The following is a 25723-nucleotide window of genomic DNA, read 5'->3' on the forward strand; positions in this document are numbered from 1 at the left end:
AAATGGAAAAAAGTACCAAAAGGGAAACTACATTTTATTCGATATTATAAAGCCAATTTTGATAAAATTTTAAACTTTGGTTTCTCCAGTCATACAAAAATTAACCAAGTGTTAAGTTATTTCGAACTTAAGTACGAATCCGGTTAAACAGTTTGGTACTTTTTTCAAAAAAATTTTTTTCTTGAGGAAATGAATACAGACTTGAATTACTTGAGAAATACATACATATCTGTGTCACAAAAAAATTCCCCAAAATATAGCATTTTGATATTTCAAACTTGACGGTCGCACAGTGGTATAGAAAAAAAGAGGGAAATTAATCTGTAACTTCTTAAAGTAAATTCTCTGCGAGATAAAACAAGTAAGAGAGAGATATTCGGCTGTGCCGAATCTTATATACCCTTCACCAAATTATATTTTAAAATACATTTTTTTAAATATTTTTAGGTAAACAAAATTTAATTTTTTTTAAAAAAAATTAAATAAATTTTTTTTTTTAGGAAAAAAATTTATGACAAACAAATTTGTTGATGAAAAAAAATTCGGGTTAAAAAATATTTTTCCCGATTTTGACCCATTGTAGGTCCAACTTACTATAGCCTTATCTACATCGTTGCAATGGACTTTGAAATATCTATCATTAGATATCCATATTGTCTATATTAATGACTTAGTAATCCAGATATAGATCAAAAATTTGTCAAAAATCGAGATTGTCCCAGGTTTTGCTCATATCTCCGTTATTTATGGACCGATTTTGCTGATTTTAAATAGCAAACTTCTCGAAAGCATGTCTGACAGAATTATTGAAGATTTGGATCCCGAAGATATCTGGGGTCTTCAGAAAATTGATTTCAACAGACAGACGGACAGACAGACAGGCGGACAGACAGACAGACGGACATGACTTCATCGACTCCGTTATCTATAAGGATCCAGAATATATATACTTTATAGGGTCGGAAATGAAAAATGTAGAAATTACAAACGGAATGACAAACTTATATATACCCTTCTCACGAAGGTGAAGGGTATAAAAAACATAAGGTAGACATGTTATATCAATGGAAAGGGGATTTTGTCTATTTTTCAAAAATATATATAACTTTTGACAATTTAAAAATTCATGAAATACTTTTTTGAAAACTATCACGAAAAATCGTTTTTATTGAATTTTTTCAAAGATACAAAATTTTTCAAATTGAAATTAAATTTTTATTTATGAATATTTTTTAGTGAAATTATACAGTTATATATAGTTTTCTACTAAAAATGGAAAAGTGAAAACCAATTTTGAAATTTGTAATCAGGAATCCCGCCATTTATAATATTTATAACATTTTCTTAGATAATTTAAAAACAAAAAAGTAATTTTTTCCAAAATTTTGCGAAAAATCTTTTTTTTTAAAATTGTAAATTCAAATGCATTAACTTTGGAGTTAGTCACGATTTTTTAGCAATTCTCTCTTTATTTGATATATAAATTGTTGTTAGTTCTATAAAAGAAAAATGGAGAAAAATCGGGAAATATTTTGAACCGCTTTTAACCAAAAACCTGAGTAGGGTGGGTAAAAATGTTAAAAATTTAATATTCAAATGCGAATATCTCCTAAGCTATAAGAGATAATTGATAGCTATGACAATGTTTTATATAGTACTCGACAAGAAGATTCTATATATTTATTTTTTTTTGAAATCGGAACACAAACGAAGAAATTAAAATTAAACAAACCCGAGGTCTCCTACTTTGGGGACATCTGGCCTCACTCCTGTTGGGCCCATGAGGTCCAAAATCAAAACTTAAATTTAACAACACTTCCTCTTTGCGCGTGTTAAATTTCATTCATATCGGATTAACCGATTAGAAGTTACAGATTTATTTCCATCTTTTTTTCTATACCACTGTGCGGCGCTACGCACAGTGGTAGCAAAAATTATAAGAAGTGGTCGTAGATCGATGAAATTTGGTACGGAGAATTTTATGGACTAAATTAAGAAAAAAATTAAATTTTATCAAAATCGACCACGCCCAACGCCCACTGCCCATACAATCCAAATTGATTTTTTCGCATAAAATTGTTTATATCCAAGCAAAAGTCTAGAAATTTGGTACATACATTTATTGGTACAAACGCATGCCGAGTTTCAATTAAATCGGTCACGCCCACCGCCCACGAAACCCATACATAGATAAATTTTTTTTGGATATTTCGTTTATTATTCGACAAAAAAATGTTAAGTTTTCATCCTGTTCCGAAAACTTCCAAAAACTATTTTTTCTTTTAATCGAAACAAGACAATCCCACCTTTCATTTTATTAAAAAAAACAGCTTGGGGGACAGTGGGGTAACATTTTTTTTCTCCATGGAAAATCAAAAATAAAATAATTTTTAGAGGCTTATAAATATGGCCATATCTTCTTAACGGTTTCTGATATCCCCATAATTTTTTTTTCTATTTATGGAGAAATGCTATATTTTTCGAATATGTTAAAGTTAAATGGTATTATTAGGAAAATTATACATAAATAAACCACTGAATTGCGTGAAAATATAAGTAAATTTTTGCTTAACACCCTTGCATGGAATTTACTTCAATTCTTTAAAAAAAAAAAAAAATCTTAAAACTATCAGTGTACATTTCATCTTTTACATTTATCTATAAAACTGCATCATTTGATTTTTGAAATTAAGTGTTTGAAAAATTGACTTTTTGACACCAAAATCCCTCTGTGCTATGTACCTCACAGTTCATAAAACATTGAACATTTTGCACAAGCGATTTGAGGACATGGTCTCTCCAGTTGAAGTGATTGACACCGTTAGACGTTTCTGGTGGGATTTTCTTAAGTCGTATGATTTGTTAACCCAATCCACAAACCACAGCCAAATATAACCCATGTCATCGGTTAAATTCAGCCTGATTTATGCTCCACAGTCTGGAAAATTTGATATTTCGGATGAGAGCCATTTAGAAAAGCATCAATTTGAATTTATTTAAATTTGAAGGAAGTAAGTTCTTAATGACAGACTTTTTACTATAAACCAAATCCATCTAGTCCTTCTTTATGCTTCTTTTCCTTTATGTCACACACCTGGGTGATGGCCACAAAACTAACAGTGCCTTCCCAAACTAAGTAGCGCACTCCTCAAACATAAACAAAAACTGCTCACCAACAGCAAATTCAAATCCAAAAAGGCAACAAACACCAATATAACAAAACAAAATATTTGATACACAAAAAAAATGCAGAACTTTAGGTTGTTAAAGCAGCTGAATAAATTTACGAATTATTTGCTGACCCAAACAACCAAAGGCAATGCCACTAGGTAGTTGGTCACTCACTCTGCTAACGAAAAACAAACTTCTACACAGCAGCAGCAAAAATATTTTTTCGTTACCAACTACATACTAGCAAAAAAAAAACCTACTAACGCTCTTAGTATTTATGTATCTACTACACTAACAACAATATCCAAAAAAAAAACACGCCTGCAAAACGTTTACAATGTGTCGAAAAAATTACTATGTATAGTCGTACATTATGACGACCCTTTAACTTAGATATATACACTATGAACTCATTCATACCCATCTATGGCCATCTATTATGTTGCAAGGAAAGGGGGCATTGTCAATTCTAATGATATATGCATACCAGCTACAGCTAATATGCGTTTATTTGTTAGAGTTTATGTGGATGTTTGTGTGTCTTGGCAAAATGGTTCATATTTTCTGAAGTACAATTGTAGTACGAGTATGTACTATATATCTAGTGCTTATGTACTCCTCGTAAAATTCGAAAAAAAAACTTCAAAAACCATTAAGCCAACATTACCGTCATACATCAGTCATAAGTATGGTAAGTTGTAATAAAATTTTATAAGCCAGGCAGCTGCATGCTGGCTAGAATAAGGGGGGCCTAGTGGGTGAAAAAAGGGAAAATTTTTATACTTTAAAAACTATTAATGGATTTAAATCTTGAACAACATTTTAAGTTGGAGGCAATAAAGATGACCGACTTTACAGCTAAGCTTAAAAACAAGCATGGACAAAATCTGCAGGTTATCGAATGAATAAATCGAAAATTTTGCAGAATTTGTTCTGCTTGCATTTGATAAAAGTATGAAAAATTCTGTAAAGTCAGTGGACTTTTGTACCACAATCTGTTGGCATACGTTTTACATGATTTGCAAGAAACCTCGCCAATTATGCCCAATAATATGAACAAAAGTGTAAGTGTTTAGAAAAAATTACTCAATTTTAATGAGAACTTATTTTGGACATAAAAAAATAAACTCTCTTATAGGGTTAAAATATGTATTCAAATCATTTACTTTTCTTGGGATCTCATTAATTAGGCGAATGCCATTATTGAAAACTTTTTACATTTCCAAAAACTAGACGTAATTTCCTATCCATTGATATATAATACTTAATATTCCGCCTTATTTTACTTAACAATATTCACTGTTAAAGTAAGCCCTTACTTTTATTTTACTTCTTGAATATTTACAGTGCTTACTATGCACTTCTCATTTTATCATGGGACCTATGTAAACGTTAAATTGATGCTTTGTTGTTGCTTTTGGCCTTGATTGGTGCTAGTTCGTTTTTATGAGTGAGAATAAGATGGTTATATTTAGCTTAAGTACTATTTTGTTGACGCAATTTTAACTATTTTTGTAAACCAATGCAAGGTTCATGGTATATGAATAAAAAATTGGAAATTTCACAAAAAAAAAAAATTTTCACCAAAAATTTAATTTTCAGAAAAATAAAAAAAAAATTATTGAAAATTAAAATAAACGTATTTTTGAAAAAAAAAATCGCTACTTTCACCAAAATTTTTTAAAAAAAATTTAAAAAATTTATTAGAAATCAAAAATTAAACATTCACGAAAAATTTACTGAAAATTAAAATAAACGCATTTTGAAAAAAAAAATCGCCAATTTTGCCAAAAATCGCTACTTTCACCAAAATTAAATTTTTTAAAAAAAATTGGAAAAATTTATTAAAAAACAAATTCACGAAAATAAAAAAAATGTGATTGAAAAAATCGCCAATTTTACAAAAAAATCACCCAAAAATTTTTCATTGGAAAAAAAGCTTACATATTTGAAAAAACGCCAATTTTGACAATAATCACCAAAAAAATTGGAAAATTTTATTAAAAATCAAAAAAAAGAAAAATCACCAAAAATTAAACATTCACGAAAATAAAAAAATGTTATTGAAAAAAATCACCAAAAAAACACTTATTTGAAAAAAAATCGCTTATCTGACCAAAAATCGCTATTTTCACCAAAATTTATGAATAATAAATTGGAAATTTCACAAAAAAAAAAAAAAATTTCACCAAAAATTTAATTTTCAGAAAAAAAAATTATTGAAAATTAAAATAAAAGTATTTTTGAAAAAAAAATCGCTACTTTCACCAAAATTTTTTAAAAAAATTTAAAAATTTTATTAGAAATCAAAAATGAAACATTCACGAAAAATTTACTGAAAATTAAATTTTTTTAAAAAAATTGGAAAAATTTATTAAAAAACAAATTCACGAAAATAAAAAAAATTTCATTGAAAAAAAAAAATCGCAAATTTTACCAAAAAAATTTTCATTGGAAAAAAAGCTTACATATTTGAAAAAACGCCAATTTTGACAAAAATCATCAAAAAAATTTTTTTTTTTAAATTTGAAAATTTTATTATAAATCAAATAAAAGAAAAATCACCAAAAATTAAACTCACGAAAATAAAAAATGTCATTGAAAAAAATCACCAAAAAAGTTTTCATTGACAAAAAAACACTTATTTGAAAAAAAATCGCTAATCTGACCAAAAATCGCTATTTTCACCAAAATTATTTTTTTTTTTAAAAATAGGAAAAATACCAAAAGTCGCTATTTTAAGCGATTTGAAAAAAAATCGCCAATTTTGCCAAAAATCCCTACTTTCACTAAAATTAAATTTTTTAAAATAAATTGGAAAAATTTATTAAAAATGAAAAATAAAAAAAAATGTCATTGAAAAAAATCGCCAATTTCACCAAAATTTTTACTTTTAAAAAAATGGGAAAAAAATACCAAAAATCGTTATTTTCAACAACATTCACGAAAATGAAAAAATCACCAAAAAATTTTAATTAATTTTCAAAAATAATTTTTTTTTTTTTAAATTTTTTGTTAAAAAAAATCCAAAAAATCGCTACTTTCATCAAAATTAAAATTTTAAAAAAAATGGAAAATGTTATTAAAATCAAAATATACAAAAAAACACCAAAAATTAAACATTCACGAAAAAAAAGATCATTTAAGAAAAATCGCCAATTTTACCAAAAAATTGTAAGAGTCCAAAAACAAAAATAATAAACAATAGTAAGAGAGCTATATTCGGCTGTGCCGAATCTTATATACCCTTCACCAAATTATACTTAAAAATAAAATTTTTTTAGATAAAAAAAATAAATTTTTTTTTTCAAAATTTTTGTTTTTAAAATTTGAAGAAAAAATTAATTGTTTTTACCTCTAAATTTCTATGGTGAAGGGTATATAGCCCTCTTACTTGTTTTTATTGTTGTTTATTATTTTTGTTTTTGGATTTTTAATAAAATTTTAAATTTTTTTGGTGAAAATTTAATTTTGGTAAAATTGGCGATTTATTTCAATGACATTTTATAGTTTCCGTGAATGTTTTATTTTTAGATTTTTAATAAAATTTTTCGATTTTAATAAAATTTTCCAATTTTTTTTTTTAAATTTAATTTTGGTGAAAGTAGCTAATTTTGGCAAAATTAGCAATTTTCTTATAAATAAAGCTTTTTTTTTAATTAAAAATATTTATGTGAAAATTTAATTTTGGTATTTTTTTCAATTATTTTTTTTTTATTTTCTTGAATGTTTAATTTTTTGATTTTTAATAAAATTTTCCAATTTTTTACAAAAAAAATAATTTTGGTGAAAGTAGCGATTTATGGCAAATTGGCGATTTTTTTGAACTAAGCGTTTTTTTTTTTTGAAAATTTAATTTTGGTAATTTCTTCAATGATTTTATTTTCGTAAAAGTTTAATTTTTTAATAAATTTTTCCAATTTTTATCAAAAAATTAAATTTTGGTGAAAGTAGCGATTTTTGGCAAAATTGGCGATTTTTTTTTAAATAAGCGTTTTTTAATTTTCCTGAAAATTTAATTTTGTTAGTGAAAATTTTTTTTGGTGAAATTTGTGATTTTTGTATTCTCACTAATAAAAACAGACTAGCACGAATCAAAGCATCAATTATACTTTTACTTATGTCCCATGATAAAATGAGAATCGCATAGTAAGCACTGGGAATATACAAAAAGTAAAATAAAAGTAAAGGCTTACTTTAACAGTGAATATTTTTAAGTAAAATAAAGCGGAATATAAAGTATTATATATCAATGGATAGGTAATTACGTCTAGTTTTTAGAAATCAATGAGATTTCAGAAAATAAAATGATTTTAATACTTATTTTACCCTATAAAAGAGCTGTATGGAAATGCAAAAATATTTTTTATGTTCAAAATAAGTTCTCATTAAAAATTAATAATTTTTTTTCCAAAAACGCATACTTCAAATAATAAGGATCACTAGGTAAGCAGAGTTGTTGCTGGTTTATGTAATCATTTCCTATAAATTTGGTAGTTAAACTTAAATAAATTACTTTAGTTTTTTTTCAGATTCAGGGAGATTATATTCCTACTCATGTGCCTTAGTTTGTTATAACCTGCATTTGACTTCAAAAAAACCTATTTCTTCCAACATATTGCATGAATGTTGATCTATAAAATGAATTTTCCACGGTTAGACACATTTTGTTTTTTGTTGAACTTTATTACTCATTTTTATTATTTTTGGTAAAAATGTTGTAAGTATTTTTACACTGACAAATCTGGAGCAGCACGTATTTTGAAAAGAACATGCCGAAAATCTCAAAATCGTATAATGAAATGAAATCAAACTGAACAGAATAAAATACAGCCAAAGAAAAATAAACTAGATTTATGTTCTAAACAGTGCAGCTAGCTAGCTTGCTAGCTAACCTCGTATAAGTGTGAGCTGGAAAAATGTTTGTAACACACAAAAACAAATTCAAATTCCATACACTTTATTGTTGTGTATAGAGAGTGATTGACTTGTTTAATTGTTTTGATACCTGGTCATGGTTAAAAATCTCATAAAAAATTTGTTCTGACTCTTTTTGAGTTTGAAGTATGAGAATGCTGCTGCCTGCCTGCCTAACAGTGCGAATGAATGAGCAGCAAGTATGTAAAATATTTAGAGTACAATTCATTTGGTATTTCTTTTTTTGTAGTTGAGATTTTTGAAAATTTATGACTTTGACATCTCTATTGTTGTGAAAAATCGGAAAAAATAATGTGACAGTACACAAAAAAAAAAAGATCTGTAACAAAAAATCTTTGTTCATACAGTGAGTGAGTGATCTGCTTTAAAGATTTATTTGTATGAGTTTGAAAGACAATTTGTCAAAGGTTTTGTTTTGTTTTAAATGTCTCAGAGTGATATATTTTAAAATCCAAAGTAGAACCATAAATCTTAAGACTTTTATATAAAAAACAAAGATTTATAAGAGTTTCTTAGGAAATATGCTTTGTTTTAATAGAGAAATCCATAATGGGACGTGAGCTAACAGACTCATTCATCTTGTAAGAAAATGTCAGTAGCTGTGTCGGATATGTTAACAATTTATCAAAACAAACTAGTTTAAAAAAGCAATCAGAAAGGGACTTCAAAAATCTAAGCTAAAAACAAGACCACATCAAAGATCGAAAGCGATCAAAGATCGTAGCTATTTTCAAAACAACTCAATGAATTCACTAACGTTTTCTCTATCTCTTGGAGAATGTCTTTAGATTTAATATGCTTTAATCTATAAAAATTTTAAAGTTTTTACTTGGATTATTTCTTAAAATTCCAAAGATCGCAAGAAGATCGTAGGTGATCGATTTTTTTCATATGATATTTTTTGCTTAACCAAATTTACTCTATAGATCAATCAACAGAATTGTGATCGTGAGTGATCGAATTAGTTTAATTGATATATATGCATGTGGAAGTAGACATGTTTTTAATTAAAAACTTTCACTTCCCTTTACCATGTATTCTTAAAGTCTCAAGAACTTTTCCATAGTTTTTATTCACTGGCTGCTAAAGACATGATCAAAAGATCGTAAGCGATCATTTATGTTTAAATGTAGTTATTTTTAAATCTACTCAATGAATTCAGTTACGTTTTCTCTATCTCTTGGAGAATGTTTTTAGGTTCAATTCGTATTTATCTATAAAACTGAAATACTTGGATTATTTCTTAAAATTCCAAAAATTGCAAGAAGATCGTAAGCGATCGAATTTTTTCAAATGTTAATTTTTGCTTAACTAAATTTACTCTGTATATCAATCAACAGAATTGTGATCGTAAGCGATCGAATTAGTTTAAATGATCTACATTCGTGAGGAAGTATGTACACATATTTCGCTTCCCTTTACAGTGTCCAATACCTCATTTGCTTACCAAATATTCTTAAAGTCTCAAGAACTTTGCCATAGTTTTGAATTCACACAATGTGACTGCTAAAGACATGATCAAAGATCGTAAGCGATTCAACTTGTTTAAATGTACTTATTTTTAAAACAACTCAATGAATTCTCTTGGAGAATGTCTTAAGGTTTAATATATTTTTATCTATAAAACTATAAATACTTGGATTATTTCTTAAAATTCCAAAGATCGCAAGAAGATCATAAGCGATCGAAATTTTTCAAATGATATTTTTTGCTTAACTAAATTTACTCTATAAATCAATGAACAGAATTGTGATCGTGAGCGATCGAGTTAGTTTAAATGATCTTTATTCTTGTGGAAGTAGGCATGTTTTCACTTCCCTTTACTCTGTTTAATATCTCATTTGATTACCAAATATTCTTAAAGTCTCAAGAACTTTACCACAGTTTTGAATTCACACAATGTGACTGCTAAAGACATGATCAAATTGTTGGGCTGATATAAATTTTCATTGTTAATGTTTTTGAGGTTTTTGTGGCTTTTCTTTTACATGTTGTTGTTGCTATTGTTAGTTATACATACTAGCTGCAGTTGTTGTTGTTGATTTTATTAGTATTGCGAGCGCATTGTTTAATCAGTTGAACGTGACTTTGAATTTTACTCTTAAATAGTGTGTATTGTGTGAATTTTATTACACATTAAGATATACATAAAAATAATACATATATATTACAGCATTAATGTTTAAAAAATTCAAGAGGGTAAGGGAAGAAGATATTCGTAAAAAGTGAATTAAACTTGGAAGGAAAAGAAGGGATTTTAAGAGAAGGGATGTACAGAATTGGCTATAGTAGAAATAGCCAAGTTTAGATCCTTAGTTTACCTTAAATCAGAGGTATTTTTCAGCTTCAATCGTAAGTCTCTTAAGAGTCTTAATTTAACTTCAGTCAAAGGCGTTTTCACAGCTTTAATTCGGCTACAATAATAGGTCTTTGCTGAGTCCAAATTCAGCTTCAATCGTAGGTCTTTTTAGCATCTTAATTTACCCCTAATCGTAGATATTTTAATAGTTTTACTTCTGTAGGAATCGAAGGTTAGTTTATGGTCTTAGTAAAGAATTAAACATTGATATTTTTAGAGCATTACTTTAGCTTCAACTGTTGGTCTTGTTAGAGAGTCTTAATTTAACTCCAGTCGTAGTAATTTTCAAAGTCTCTATTTAGCTTCAATCGAAGACATTTTCAGAGTATTACTCCAGCTTAAATTTAAGGCCTTCCCTTAGTATTTCATTAGCTTCAATTGGAGGGGTTTTAGAGCCGTAGTTAAGCTCTAAACTTAAGTCTTAGTTTAACTTTAATCGAAGGTATTTTGTGAGTAATTGTTTAGCTTCAATTGTAGGTACTTTGAGAGTCTAGTTTAGTTTTAATAGTAGGTCACTTTCGAGATTTAGTTTAGCTTCAATTAGCGTTTAGTAGATCCTTTTAGTATATTTATTTAACTTCAGTCATTGTTCTTTATAGAATCTTAATTGAGCTTCAATACTAGGTCTGTTTAGCTTCATTTGCAAGACAGTTTTCTATAAGACAGAAATCTTTCTTTCAAAGACGGTTTTCTATAAGACAGAAATCTGTCTTTCAAAGACAGTTTTCTATAAGATAGAAATCTTATTTCTACAAGACAGATCTATCTTTCAAAGACAGTTTTCTATAAGACAGAAATCTGTCTTTCAAAGACAGTTTTCTATAAGAGAGAGATCTGTTTTTCTAAGACAGAAATCTGTCTTTCAAAAAAAGTTTTCTATAAGACTGAAATCTGTCTTTCAAAGAATGTTTTCTACAAGACAGAAATCTGTCTTTCAAAGACTGTTATATAAGACAGAAATCTGTCTTTCACAGACAGTTTTCTAAGACAGAAATCAGTCTTTCAAAGACAGTTTTCTATTAGACAGAAATCTTTCTTTCAAAGACAGTTTTCTACAAGACAGAAATCTCTCTTTGAAAAACAGTTTTCTACAAAACAGAAATCTGACTTTCAAAGACAGTTTTCTATAAGATAGAGATCTGTTTTTCAAAGATAGAAATCTTTCTTTCAAAGACAGTTTTCTATAAGACAGAAATCTGTCTTTCAAAGAATGTTTTCTACAAGACAGAAATCTGTCTTTCAAATACAGTTTTCTATAAGACAGAAATCTGTCTTTCAAAGACAGTTTTCTATAAGAATCAGTCTTTTAAAGATAGTTTGCTGTCTGTCTTTCAAATACAGTTTTGTATAAGACGAAATCTGTCTTTCAAAAACAGTTTTCTACAAGACAGAAATCTGCCTTAGAAAAACAGTTTTCTACAAAACAGAAATCTGTCTTTCAAAGACAGTTTTCTATAAGACGGAAATCTGTCTTTCAAAGACAGTTTTCTATAAGAAAGAAATCCGTCTTTCAAAGACAATTTTCTATAAGACAGAAATCTGTCTTTCAAAGACAGTTTCTACAAGACAGAAATCTGTCTTTCAAATACAGTTTTCTACAAGATAGAAATCTGTCTTTCAAAGACAGTTTTCTATAAGACAGAAATCTGTCTTTCAAATACAGTTTTCTATAAGACAGAAATCTGGCTTTCAAAGAAAGTTTTCTATAAGACAGAAATCTGTCTTTCAAAGACAGTTTTCTGTAAGACAGAAATCTGTTTTTCAAAGACAGTTTTCTATAAGAGAGAGATCTGTTTTTCAAAGACAGAAATCTGTCTTTCAATGACAGTTTTCTATAAGACAGAAATCTGTCTTTCAAGGAATGTTTTCTACAAGACAGAAATCTGTCTTTCAAAGACTGTTATATAAGACAGAAATCTGTCTTTCAAAGAAAGTTTTCTACAAGACAGAAATCTGTCTTTCAAAGGCAGTTTTCTATAAGACAGAAATCTGTCTTTCAAAGAATGTTTTCTACAAGACAGAAATCTGTCTTTTAAAGGCAGTTTCTATAAGACAGAAATCTGTCTTTCAAAGAAAGTTTTCTACAAGACAGAAATCTGTCTTTCAAAGACTGTTATATAAGACAGAAATCTGTCTTTCAAAGAAAGTCTGTCTTTCAAAGGCAGTTTTCTATAAGACAGAAATCTGTCTTTCAAAGAATGTTTTCTACAAGACAGAAATCTGTCTTTCAAAGACAGTTTCTATAAGACAGAAATCTGTCTTTCAAAGACAGTTTTCTACAAGACAGAAATCTGTCTTTCAAAGGCAGTTTTCTATAAGACAGAAATCTGTCTTTCAAAGACAGTTTCTATAAGACAGAAATCTGTCTTTCAAAGAAAGTTTTCTACAAGACAGAAATCTGTCTTTCAAAGGCAGTTTTCTATAAGACAGAAATCTATCTTTCAAAGACAGTTTAACCTCAATCTAAATAATTTTTGATTCTAAATTAAGCTTGTATCATAGTGTTTTATTTGTTTTGTCAAATATTTTAATTTTTTTAGGTATTTTGTTATATTTCACTATCGTTTTCAAAAAAGAGGAAAAATAATTAACACAATTACTTTGTTAATTTAATTGTCAAATTAAGTCATAAATATTTTACGATGGCCATTCAATTTTTGTTGTTTTATTTGGTTAAACAACTCATAGCTGGATACAATTGATGATTGATTAATGTTGTGACCAAGTAAGTCACAATTTTAAGCTAAATTTTTTTAAACTAAAGCAAAAAAGTCATGAATTTGTCACATGAAAACTAAACTAAAGCAAAAAACAAACAAAAATAACAGCTAAAATTAAAATTGTTAAGTTATTTTAGGATTTAAGAATAGCTTTACTAAAGATACACACAAAAAAAAGTAAGAGCTTGAACCACAAAAAACAACTGATTTAAACATTCATTTCATTCAGCCAAATAGTCAGACAGTCGGACAAACACTAGCACCACATGGACATGGGCATGGTATGGCAAATAAACAATAAAAACAATAACAATATGGAACCATGAAAGGCCTGGCTGGCTGGTTGGCTGACTTGCAGCATGAAGTTGAATGCATAAGTTGCCAACTGCAAATAACTGAATGGAAACAAAACAACAACAAAAACGTATCTTTAAAGTCTTGTTACCAAAACAATTGATACCGGTTTTTTAGTTGTTTTAGTTTTGTGCATAAAATGTTCAATTAAAAAATGAAAACTGGGTGATTTTCATTTTCAAACGCGTTTAGTTTTTTGGTTTTGTGTTTTTGCTGAGATATTGTTGACCAGTTTTAAATTAGTTTTAGCTGCAACCAGCCTATTATATCGAGAAACTACATATTTGTTGCTTTTGCTGTAAACAACAACAGCCACAGCCACCATTTTTGGTATTGAGTTCAGCAACAATTTTAGTTTAAACTATATTTAGTCCGTCGTTTTAATTCAATTTTTTTTTCCCAGCTTTTTTTTGTATTACTTTGGTCTCCAAGGCTTTTTAAACTATAAGTGTTGAGAGTTTAAAGAAATAGTGCAGAAAAAAAAAACTATATTAAGGCGTGTTATTTTCAATTGTAGCTAATTTTATAGCAACAATTTCCTACTTTTTCTTGCAACAAATTGCAACAAAAAACACGTTGCAAACATTGCTTTTGAAGAAAACATCGCTATTTTGAAAAGTAAAAGGAAATTTTGCAAATTTTTTACACTTTATTAAAAAAAAACTTAATCTTAGCAAACATTTAAAGTAAAATTATTTATTTCCTGGACGAGATAATATACAAAAAAATAAATAAATTAATTTAAAATAATAAACCTTAAATGGCCACACATAAATAAAATGAGAGTAGTTAGGGAATATGCTTTAAATAATTAAACTAAAATAAAAGAAACAAAATTGGCAACGCTTTAAAATTAAATGATGATTGGTTACAATTAGTGTAGAGAAAGGCAGGGTTTTATAGACAGCTGTTTATTTTAACTTAACTGAAGCAATTTACTTAAATGTTTTTAATTAGTTTGTTTCTAAGCTTTAAATCATCTTTATCGATTATAAAATATTGTTACGAGTTACGAAATACAAATATAACGATTTCTAACGGCTGGTTTCAAGTTGCATAATTTTTCTCATCATTTATATTTCTGGATAAATGTTAACATTGCTGTGGAACAAACAATATTTAATAAAAGCTTTAAGTTAATCATTGTGGAAATAGAACTTTCATGAAGCTACTAGAAGGAAGATGGGGCTGTGTATAAATAGTGGCAGCAGCACTTGTTTTGATTATGGTCGGGCAAGCGGAATTTGTGGAGATAGATTTATAAATTAAACATTTATGACGGATAAAGTCCAATTTCGGCAGGATATTTGTATAGGGCCTAGGTGAAATAATGGGCCGTTTTCAGCCAGTTTTAATAGACTTGGTCCTTGTACCAAATTTGATCGAAATATCTTGAAAATTGCGACCTGTACTCTGCACACAAGGTTTACATGGACAGCCGACCAGACGGACGGACGGACGGACATCGTTTAAGCGACTTAGAAATTGATTCTAAGTCGATCGGTATACTTTAAGGTGAGTGTTAGACTAATATTTTTGGGCGTTACAAACATCTGCACAAACGCATAATACCCTCCCCACTATGGTGGTTTAGGGTATAATAAGAACTACATAAATTTCATCACAACACTTCTCCTTTCAATATTTTGCCTCTATAAAACATCATTAATAAATAGTTTTTTATTGCAAATCCCCTTCACTTTGATTTTTTCTTAAAATTATATTTGAATGTAAAATGAAAATCATAAAAAAATAAAATACCACATTAGAAATATTATTTTAATAATTCATTACTGTTCATTGCTCATCATTCATACGGTTACAGCAAAAGCAGCTAGCAGCTTATGATGGATAAAAGATACAAAAAAAAATTATTGCCAACCTTTTACACTGGTTTTCAAAATAAAATCATCAGCAGCAGCAGCATTAACACACGTCGTGCAAAGAGATAGGAAGACAATTTACAATTTGGAGAGGCCATGCAAAGTAGACAAACCGTTTGTTGTACTTTAACACGACCCGATAAGTTGATAAATCAAGTGTTTTTTTGCTGTCTATCTTTCTTTCACCACTTTTTTTTTTGATGGTGAAACAATATTTGCTCAATACAGGGAAATTTTTAGTTTGTAATGTTCAATAAATGGAATATAGTTTTATGGTTTTTTTTAAAAAACAAAAAAAAAGTTTTGTTAAAACGAAAAAAAAATTATAAGTAAAATTAAAATTTGGTGATTAATTAAAAATCATTTAATGCTGGGCAACTTTTTAAAGTCATAAGCTTTTAAAGATATTTCAAAGGCATTCTGTCTCAGTAAAGGAAGGTATGGTTTTTACTTGGAAATCAGGACCATTCAAAACAATGCAATAACTTTTAGTCAAAAATGCTTGGAATACTTTGATTTGATTTTTATTTTTAAAACTTGTTTCTGCTGAAACTCCTTGTATTTGTAGTCGAAAGCCAAGATATAGTGCATGGCTTTAATATTTGAGAATTATTTCGGGGATATGGCCAGCGCGGCTGTTCTTAATGAAGCGCATTCTGGATGTCCCATTTTAGGCCACTTTTTCGAGCATTGCTGACCGTATGTCACGAATAACATGCACAATGTTGACCTCCAAGACCTCAATTGTTGCTGGTTTATTAGCATAAATCAGTGACTTAACGTAGACCAACAGTCCATTTCTCGAAATCAAGACTATGTTGAAACCACATCTCGCCTGGATTAATGTTATTCATATTTTCAATAAAAAAATCATTGATCATGGTAACGATCTCCACAGACTACAACGCGAGCTTCGGCTACATTTTTCAAGAAATAAGGTCCGATGATGCCACCAGCGTGTAAACCGCACCAAACGGTGCATTTTTCTGGATATAATGGAGTCTGTAGGATCTGAATTGATCTCATTCCATATGCTGCAGATTTGTTTATTAACAAAACCGATTAGCTAAAAATGAACAAAATTTTGCGATAAAACAGACGTTTGTAAGTTGCGCGAATCGATGACTGATTTTCAAAGTAAATTTGCATAATTTGGTAGAACTGTTCAGGCGTCAATCTATTCATGATTAGCTGACCCGGTGCGCTTCGCAACCCCAATTAGAATAAAGAAATAGTACTATTAAGTCTCCCTTTGTGAATCTACATAATTGTAAATGCCTGATTTCATATTTCTGAGTCCATTATTATAGAAAATGCAAAAAAAGTACCCATGAGAATAAAGAAAAAGTACCATGAAAAGTACCATGCCCTTGAATTTCTCACTTGGACCATATACGCCTAATTTCATATTTCTATGTCCAGTATTACAGAAAATTCAAAAAAGTACCATTAGAATATAGAAAAAGTACCAAAAAGCCCCCACTTGTGGTTTCCTACTCACTCGGGTCCATGTAAGCTTAAATTTATGTTTTTAGATTCATTGGTGAAGAAATTACAAAAAGTATCATTCGAATAAAGGAAAAGTACCAAAAAGTCTACTCCTAGAATTCTCACTCACTTGGGACCATATATGCTTAATTTCATGTTTCTAGGTTCATTGGTGAAGAAATTACAAAAAGTATCATTCGAATAAAGAAAAAGTACCAAATTTTCACTCACGTAGGAACATATTTTGATTATGAATTTTCACTCACGTAGGACCATATACGTTTAATTTCATATTTCTATGTCCAGTATTACAGAAAATTCAAAAAGTACCATTAGAATACATAAGAAGTACCAAAAAGCCCCCACTTGTGATTTCCCACTCACTCGGGTCCATATAAGCTTAATTTTATGTTTTTAGGTTCATTGCCTATAGTTCAGTTCTCACATTTTGGTACCTAAATATTATCCCATATTTCTAACACTAACTTCACTCAGATACATATCAGCTAACTTTAATGTCGATAAGTAAAATAATTTAAGATATTAAAAAAGTACCATTAAGAGAAAAGTACCAATTTCCCTTTCCACAAGTTTGAAATTTAAAAAATAATCCATTTTGCCAAAATTGTTTATGTTACAGACACACAGTGCTTTGTTTTCATATAGGCAATGGACAAAAATAGAAGGAGTTATTGCAGACGAATAAAAATTAGTGGAATATTACCATTTGGTAAGATTAAGAAAAAATATAATTCTTGAAAAAATCCGTGAAAGGACACGGGTGCCTCCCATATATCCTGAACATATAATTTTGAATGAAATTCACAGTTATACTCCTAACATTTTAAAATTTTGTTATAGTCATTTTAATAAAGTTATTGTTGTTTGTGAAAATATTTATTACAATCACAGCACGGATTCGGGTGGCTGCCATACATCCTTTTCCTTAAAAAGCTTATTTAGATGCAAAATTATGAAAATTTTATCCGAAGGATATTCATAATTCCAAGACATCAAGATTTCAATATCCTGTATAACATCTAATTTTTAAAAATTCGTAAAAATCGTTTCTTATTTTGGAACCAATTTGGTTATAATCATTTTAGTAAAGTTATTGTTGTTTGTGAAAATATTTATTACAATCGCAGCAAGGATTCGGGTGGCTGCCATACATCCTTTTCCTTAAAAAACCTATGAACCTGAATAAAATTATTCATTTTCAGAAATTATTGTTCTCTTATAATATCAGATTAATTAAGTTATTAACATTTCAATTCTAGCAAGGATTTACATAACTGCCATATATCCTTTAAAAAAAAAATACTGAAATATTTTATATATTTTCTAAATTCGGAAGGACGGATGGACGGACATTTTCAAATATTGATAGCCTTATGGATCAGCTGTAATATTAGAAACTGGATGTTGGACTATACTTTAAGTGTTCCTAATATAAGCAGAAGCTCATATTACTATCTCAACCTAAATATATGTAGGTTATATTCAATTATTGAGTTACTTACATTACGGTAAAAATGTATTATTTATGGGTGCCATCAAAAACAATTTTTTTTTAAAGTTCTAGTCAAAACGGACAAATAATAATTTCAAATTATAATAAATAAGAGATAGGCATTAGATAAAATTAAAGAAAAATTAAAATTGATTAACACGTTTTTTTCAAAATTAAATCAAACTTTGGATTTTTTTTTTTGATTTCAGCAAAAAAACATACAACATCAAGAACCAAATAAAGACCTATTAATACACTTTATGCCATTAAACTACTTTTGTTAAATAACGCAATATTTCTTAGTTATTTAAAAGAAAAAAACGGTATTATTTTATAAAAACCCAAAAATCTGGAGCTATTTCCCGAAACCATCAAATTGAAAATTTACTAAATGGTAATTTATACATTTAAACAAAAACAAAATTTTAATAGTTTTCATAAGAAAGGACAACTAATGATTACATTTTCTTATAGATAATACTTATGGCTATTCTATAGTAAAACATAATCAAAATAGATAAACATGTATTTTACTAATATTCCCACAAAGTTTTAGAATTTCAGGCTTACAATAAAAAAAATGTTAATTATTAAAAATTGCGCAGATTAAACTGTTAAAAATTTTTTGACAAAAACAGTAATTTTCCATAATTCCACATTCATATTCTTTCATTTGCAGCCAATAGCGAGTTTATATCTTTTAAAACGAACTTTTAACAATGATTTTAGTTAACCTTAATAAAAATATATTTTTCTCCAAAAAATTTATGTTGAAAATATACTAACTTTAGCGACCTCTAGTGACGACAAAAAAAGATATTTATAAACAAGTAAGAGTGCTATATTCGGCTGTGCCGAATCTTATATACCCTTCACCAAATTATACTTAAAAATTTAAAATATTTTTAGGTAAACAAAATTTAATTTTTTTTTAGTTGTTTTCATTTTTTGGAAAAAAAATTTTTCGGTTATTTAAAATTTTTTTTTTTTAAATTTAAATTTTTTTTTTTTAAATTTAATTTTTTTTTTAAAATTTAAAATTTTTTTTTTTTTAAATTTTAAAATTTTTTTTTTTGGTTTTTTAAATTTTTTTTTTGAAAAAAAAAAATTCGTGTTAAAATTTTTTTTCCCGATTTTGACCCATTGTAGGTCCAACTTACTATGGTCTTATATACGTCGTTGCAAATGTCTTTGAAATATCTATCATTAGATATCCATATTGTCTATATTAATGTCTTAGTAATCCAGATATAGGTCAAAAATAGGTAAAAAATCGAGGTTGTCTTGGTTTTTTCCTCATATCTCAGCCATTTGTGGACCGATTTTGCTGATTTTAAATAGCAAAATTCTCGAAAGCATGTCTGACAGAATTATTGAAGATTTGGATCCCGAAGATATCTGGGGTCTTCAGAAAACTGATTTCAACAGACAGACAGACAGACAGACGGACAGACAGACAGACTCCGCTATCTATAAGGATCCAGAATATATATACTTTATAGGGTCGGAAATGAAAAATGTAGAAATTACAAACGGAATGACAAACTTATATATACCCTTCTCACTAAGCTGAAGGGTATAAAAAGTCTTTTTACACGAATGAGTTATTTAGTTGTCTATTGAAAAATATAAATTTCATTCTTGTTTTTGATTTTTGTCCATTGAACAAAGCACTGTGAGACATGTCTCAAAAGATTAAAATCTTTGTTAATCTGCCCAAGAAAAATTATGTTTTAAAAAATGTACCAAACTGTTTACCCGGATTTGGCCCAATATTTCGAGTTCCAAATAACACAATTTTAGTTAATTTTCATTAAAAAAATTATCAAAATTGGCTTAATTATTTCAAATAAAATGTATTTTCCCGATTTTATGCCCATTTTGGTACCTTTTTTTATCCCCATTGCGGTGGTAGAATTTTATTCAAATAAATTTCTGTATCATGGTGGGAGCTCATAATAAAATATTCGTATATCTATGTCAAATTATAGAAAAAACAAATTTTATGAAAAAGTACCAAAAATAAACACAATTTTTATCCCTTAAGGATTCGAATTTCCATAAAGTACTAAAATCGTATTTGTTATTTTTTGGTAAGTAAAGCATACGATTTAAATTTTGTTTCTGTGAGTATTTGTTTAAAAGAGACATAGGGTGCCAAAAAAGTACCAAAATATACTTTTTAATCGTTTGCACCCCTAATAGGTTCGAATTTCGAAAAAGTACGAAACACCTGTCAGCTTATTTTTTAAATGGAGTAACATGCAATTTTTAGTTTTTTTGTATCTTTATTAGTTTTGAATTACCGAATTTCCAAAAATCCAATCTTAGTGGATCGTTTTGGGGAGTGAGAGAGGAAGTCACAGTTAAAATTTCATGATTCTAGCTTCAGTCGTTTGGGTTGTGCGATGATGGATCAGTCAGTCAGTAACGTTACTCTTTTATATATGGGGGATTTCATGTCAAGTGAACCAACTTTATATATATATAGATGATTTATATAAAAGATAAATCATCTATATATATGTGCGATGATGAATCAGGCAGTCAGTCAGTAACGTTACTGAAGCTAGAATCATGACGACTGAAGCTAGAATCATGAAATTTTAACTGTGGCTTCCTCTCTCCCTCCCCAAAATGATCCACTAAGATTGGATTTTTGGAAATTCGAACGTTTAGGGGGTAAAAAAAAGAGTATACTGATCATAAATGTCAAAAAGAGAGCGCAATATGACAGTTAACCCTTTCGTAAGTTCTATCGGATTGCTGCAATCAAGTGAATGGTACCTTAAACATATTATGGTTACCGCTACCATATAATTTATGTTAAAAACTTGTAACATTGTACAACTATATTTTTTCTCTGGTTGTAACAAATAGTATTAGTATGATAATTTGGGCTAAAATATTTTGAAATAATTTTTTTAGAACTGAGTTATGGTACATTATTTTTGGATTATTGAACAAACCATTCTTAAAATTTTAGTTTTTACAAAATCTAGAGAATTTAAATCATAGCATAGGATAAATTTGGAAAGCCACAGATATAGTTCTTTAGGAATTTTATTATTTTAGATCTTGATAATAATATGGTTCCGAAAACTACTAAATGGAAATCGCAATGGCTGCTACATATTGACAACTATTGAATCAAATTTGTTTCTTTTCATTTTCTCAGATTTTATTATCTCAGATCTTGCTTTAAATTTGAAAATTGGCTCAATAAAATTTTCAACAATTTTTGAAGTAGGAATTTTTTAAAAGTCGTTTTAGAAACCGCTTAATTAAAATCTCTAGCATAACTAAATTAAAAGAGTTATTAATCTAGTTCCTTTTCATTAATATTCTGCTAGAACATGTTAAGCTAAATCTTTGAATTTGAAAATTCATTTCATAAATTGTTAAAAAATTTAAAGTTGTAATTTTGAAAAGTGCTTGCGAAAACCAGTGTTTTAAATTCAGAGCTAGTGCTAAATTTAGAAAGCTATTGATTTGGATCTTTTTGATAATATCGTGTAGTATGATTTTTAAATTTGTAAATTTTGTTTAATAAAATATTTAAAACTTTGGAATGGACAATTTTGAAAGTTTGAATTTAGTTCAAATTAGAAATACTGTTAAATTTGTAAAGTTACTAAGAAAATGTTCCTTTAGTTTTATTATCTCAAGTCTTGTCAATAATACTATGGAATTTAATGTTAAAATTTTGAAATTTATTCAACAAAATTTTTAAAAAAAATTCAAATGAAAATTTTGAAAAATTTTAAATTACAGGCAATGCTAAATTTGGAAAGCTAATGATATAATTCTTCCTTATTTTTTTTCTCTTTGATGTTTATCATTGAGTGATATTGTTAAAAAAAAAAAATTTCAAACATTTTCAAAAATATTTAGTGATAACTTTTGACAAACTGTCTTTAAAAAACCACTTTATTCAAATCAAAGCTACTAGTATATTTCGAATGAGACTTATCCAAATCGTTTTAATTTTCATTCCCTCAGATCTTGTAAATAAGATCCTTGAGTACGATCTTTAAATTTTTAAATTAGTTTAAAAGAATTTTTAATAGTTTTTTATGAAAAGTTTTCCCAAACACCACTTAATTAAATTCACAGCCACTACTAACGTGGAAGGTTACTGATCTAATTTTTATTGGGTTTTATATTCTTTGCTCTTGCATGATTTTGAAATTTGGAAAAATAAATTTTTAAAAATAAAAATTTTATTTAACCGAAAAACCACAAAATTCAAACTACAACCTCTGCTAAATTAGAAGAATCAATCATTTAGATACTTATTGGTTTTATTGTCTTAAATATTTTCAATAATATTAAGGAGTAAAATTTTCAAATTTTAAAACAAATTTGTAAAAAATTATGAATTTGAAATTTTTATCCGAAAAACCACTGAATTTAAAATACAACCAATGCTAAATTTGAAAGTCAGTGATCAAGGTATCTATTAGCATTATTGTCTTAGATATTTTTAATGAAATTAAGGAGAAAAATATTCAAATTTGAAAATATTTTTTAAAAAATTTTAATTTTGAAATTTTTATCCAAAAAATCAAAAAATATGTTTAGAAAATCAGTTCTATAGGTACTTATTAACTAGTTTTATTGTCTTAAATATTTTCAATAATATTAAAGAGTAAAATATTCAAATTTGAAAATTTATTTTTTACAATTTTGAAATTTTTTTCTAAAAGAAGTTGATTAAAATTATAGCTAATCCAGAATTTGGAAAGCTTCTGATTTTAATATTATTTTATCTGTATTTTTAATATCTTATCAATAATATTAATGAGAACTATCTTGGATTTCGAAAGTTTGTTTAACAAAAGTTTACAAAAAAATTAATGGCAATTTTGAAAAGTTTACCCAAAACACTACTAAATTGAAGTGCTAAATTTGGAAAGTAATTTAATATAAAAATGTTGATCTTGTTAATAATATCATGCAACGTGATCATTAAATTATCAAATTTAATTAACAAAATTTTGAAAAGATTTTTTAAAATCACTTCATTCATAGACAGCCCCAGCTGAATTTGTAAATTTTCTTATCTTAACATTTTTTTTTATTCTCTTCGATCTTGCCAATAATCTTAAGGAGTATTATCTTGAAATTTTAAAATTTGTTTAACAAAATTTTGAAAAATTGTTGATGGCAATTTTGAAAAAAAAAAAATGTTCCAAAAACCACATAATTTAAATAATAACCACTTCTAAATTTAACAACATTCTGATCTAAATCTTGTTTAGTTTCATTCTCTCAGATCCTGTTAATAATGTAACAAAGTGAAATCTTAAAATTTTAACAAATCGTTAAGAAAATATTGAAAAATTCAAAACTGAAGTGAATTAAAATAGCAGTCATCGTTAATTGAGTTAAAACATTACTCTAATTTCTTTTTGGTTTCAATCTTCAATAACATCACGAAGTCTTTAGAGTTGATCGTTTGCATAACAAAATTTTTAAAAATAAGTTTTTAACAGAAGTCTCGTTAAAATTTTTAAGGTAAAGAATAGTTAATAGATTTTCTTAAATTCTGCATTAAAAAGTAATTTTTATTAAAATGTATGGAATTTATTGGGTTTTGTTCGTGAACTATTTGAACAGATCTCAAATTTGTACATAGATCTGAGTTTTTATAGAACCATTCTTTAATTATTTAAATTGTTATTATTAAAAGCATTAAAGCATAAAGAGATGTCGATAAAGTTATATAAAAAAACAATTGAAAATTATGTTTATTAAGGAAATCCTTGAATCAACTACAGAAACAAAGTTTGAACACGTTAAGTCGTTGACTATTTTATTAATATTCTTGACCATGCAGCCATAGAATTTTCTCTTTTCAAAACTCACCTTTTGGGATAGGGAAAGCGCCTATACTTGAAGGCTGTCTCCACATCGCGCATCTTCATTCTGAAAGATTTCTCAGCACTTAAGCTCATTTACACACAAAATTCGTAACAATTATTTGCTATTTTTTTTTTTGATTCTTTCCCAAAATTCAATTCAAGAAAGAAATTTTTGAAAAAAAAATCTAATAGCCGCGCACTTTAAATATTTAATTGTAACCTAATTATTTTATCTTTTTTTCTTAAAATTTGTTTTTTTTTTGTTGTTTGGTTTCTCACACACAAACAAAACAAATGTGTCACTTCACTCACTCACAACTGACTACTTTTCTTTTATTATTCTTGATCAACATCAATTTCTTAATAATTTTTTTTTATTATTATTGTTGTTGCAGTTGTGTTGTTTTTTGTTCTTCTTCTGTAAGCCAAGTTAAGAGCCACAACAACAAGTAGTAGAAGAAGAAAACATAAAAACTGATAAGACCGGCTTTTAAAGTCTTTTCTTAGCTACAGCACGTTGTATTTTATTATTTTGTTTAAGACTTTTTGGAAATAAAACTATAAATGTTTTTCTAGGTTGTGAAATTTCTTTTTTGTAACGAGAGCTAAACACGTCTTGATCTTGAAACGTTCGCGTTTGAACTGAATTTTTAAATTTTACACACTAATACTTTTGGCCAAAAGACAAAGTCTAGCTCGATCGTACGTACGTATGAACAAAACGATCGAACGAACAGTAAGATGTTGTCTTCAAGCCAACATTTCTCTGGTCTGTCATACCAACTCAAAATTTACCTTTCGGTGGTGGTTTTTCTCTATTGTTTGTTGTTGTATTGTCTTACCAACAAGTGTTTTTTCTTCTTATTTTATTTGGTTGGTTTTATTTGTTCTCTGTCTTAAGCCAGTGTTGACTGATCGTTTTTTCTGTAGTTGGGGATTTGGTTTGTATGTGTAACTAATTGTTTTTTCTTTAACAAAAATAAATTTATCATTTTGATGGCTTGTTTGTTTCTCATGTTATAATACTCATTTCAACAAAAAGATCATCAAACAAATATTGAGTTATTTACTTAAATGTAAAGTTTAACACCAAAGAGTTGGTTATTATTTACATTCTTTACATTGCGCATGTAAATATGTCTTATTGTATTTTAATAAAACATATGTATAAATATTGAAAATATGTTTTATTTAAGTTATGAATAAATATCTGAGATTATTTTTGAATTTTTTTAGAAAAATTGTAATTTTTTTTTAAAGTTATATTAATCAAATCTTAAAAAATGTAGATCTATTATTTCCAAATGTCTATAATATGTAGATCTGCCTCTTATCAAACTAAACTAAACTAGAACTGAACTATAACCTGAACTAGAACTAGAACCTGAACAAGAACCTGAACAAGAACCTCAACTAGAACCTGAACTAGA

At 27.6% G+C, this 25723-nt stretch overlaps 1 protein-coding gene across 2 annotated transcripts in view; it reads right to left on the minus strand.

Annotated features, from left to right (window-relative positions):
* LOC135954636 (heparan sulfate 2-O-sulfotransferase pipe-like) overlaps nt 1-24849 on the minus strand; it is a 175791-nt gene extending 150942 nt beyond the window's left edge. The window contains exon 1 of one of the 2 annotated variants that reach the window (XM_065504841.1): nt 24298-24494. In XM_065504841.1, coding sequence (XP_065360913.1) covers nt 24298-24386 — 89 coding nt within the window. In that variant the 5' untranslated portion in view covers nt 24387-24494. Of the gene's footprint in view, nt 1-24297 lie in introns of both variants that reach the window. The other variant, XM_065504840.1, reaches the window with a different exon arrangement.
* Nucleotides 24850-25723: the final 874 nt, after the last annotated feature.

The sequence above is a fragment of the Calliphora vicina genome, chromosome 3, assembly GCF_958450345.1.
Source record: "Calliphora vicina chromosome 3, idCalVici1.1, whole genome shotgun sequence".
In the NCBI taxonomy this organism is placed as follows: domain Eukaryota; kingdom Metazoa; phylum Arthropoda; class Insecta; order Diptera; family Calliphoridae; genus Calliphora; species Calliphora vicina.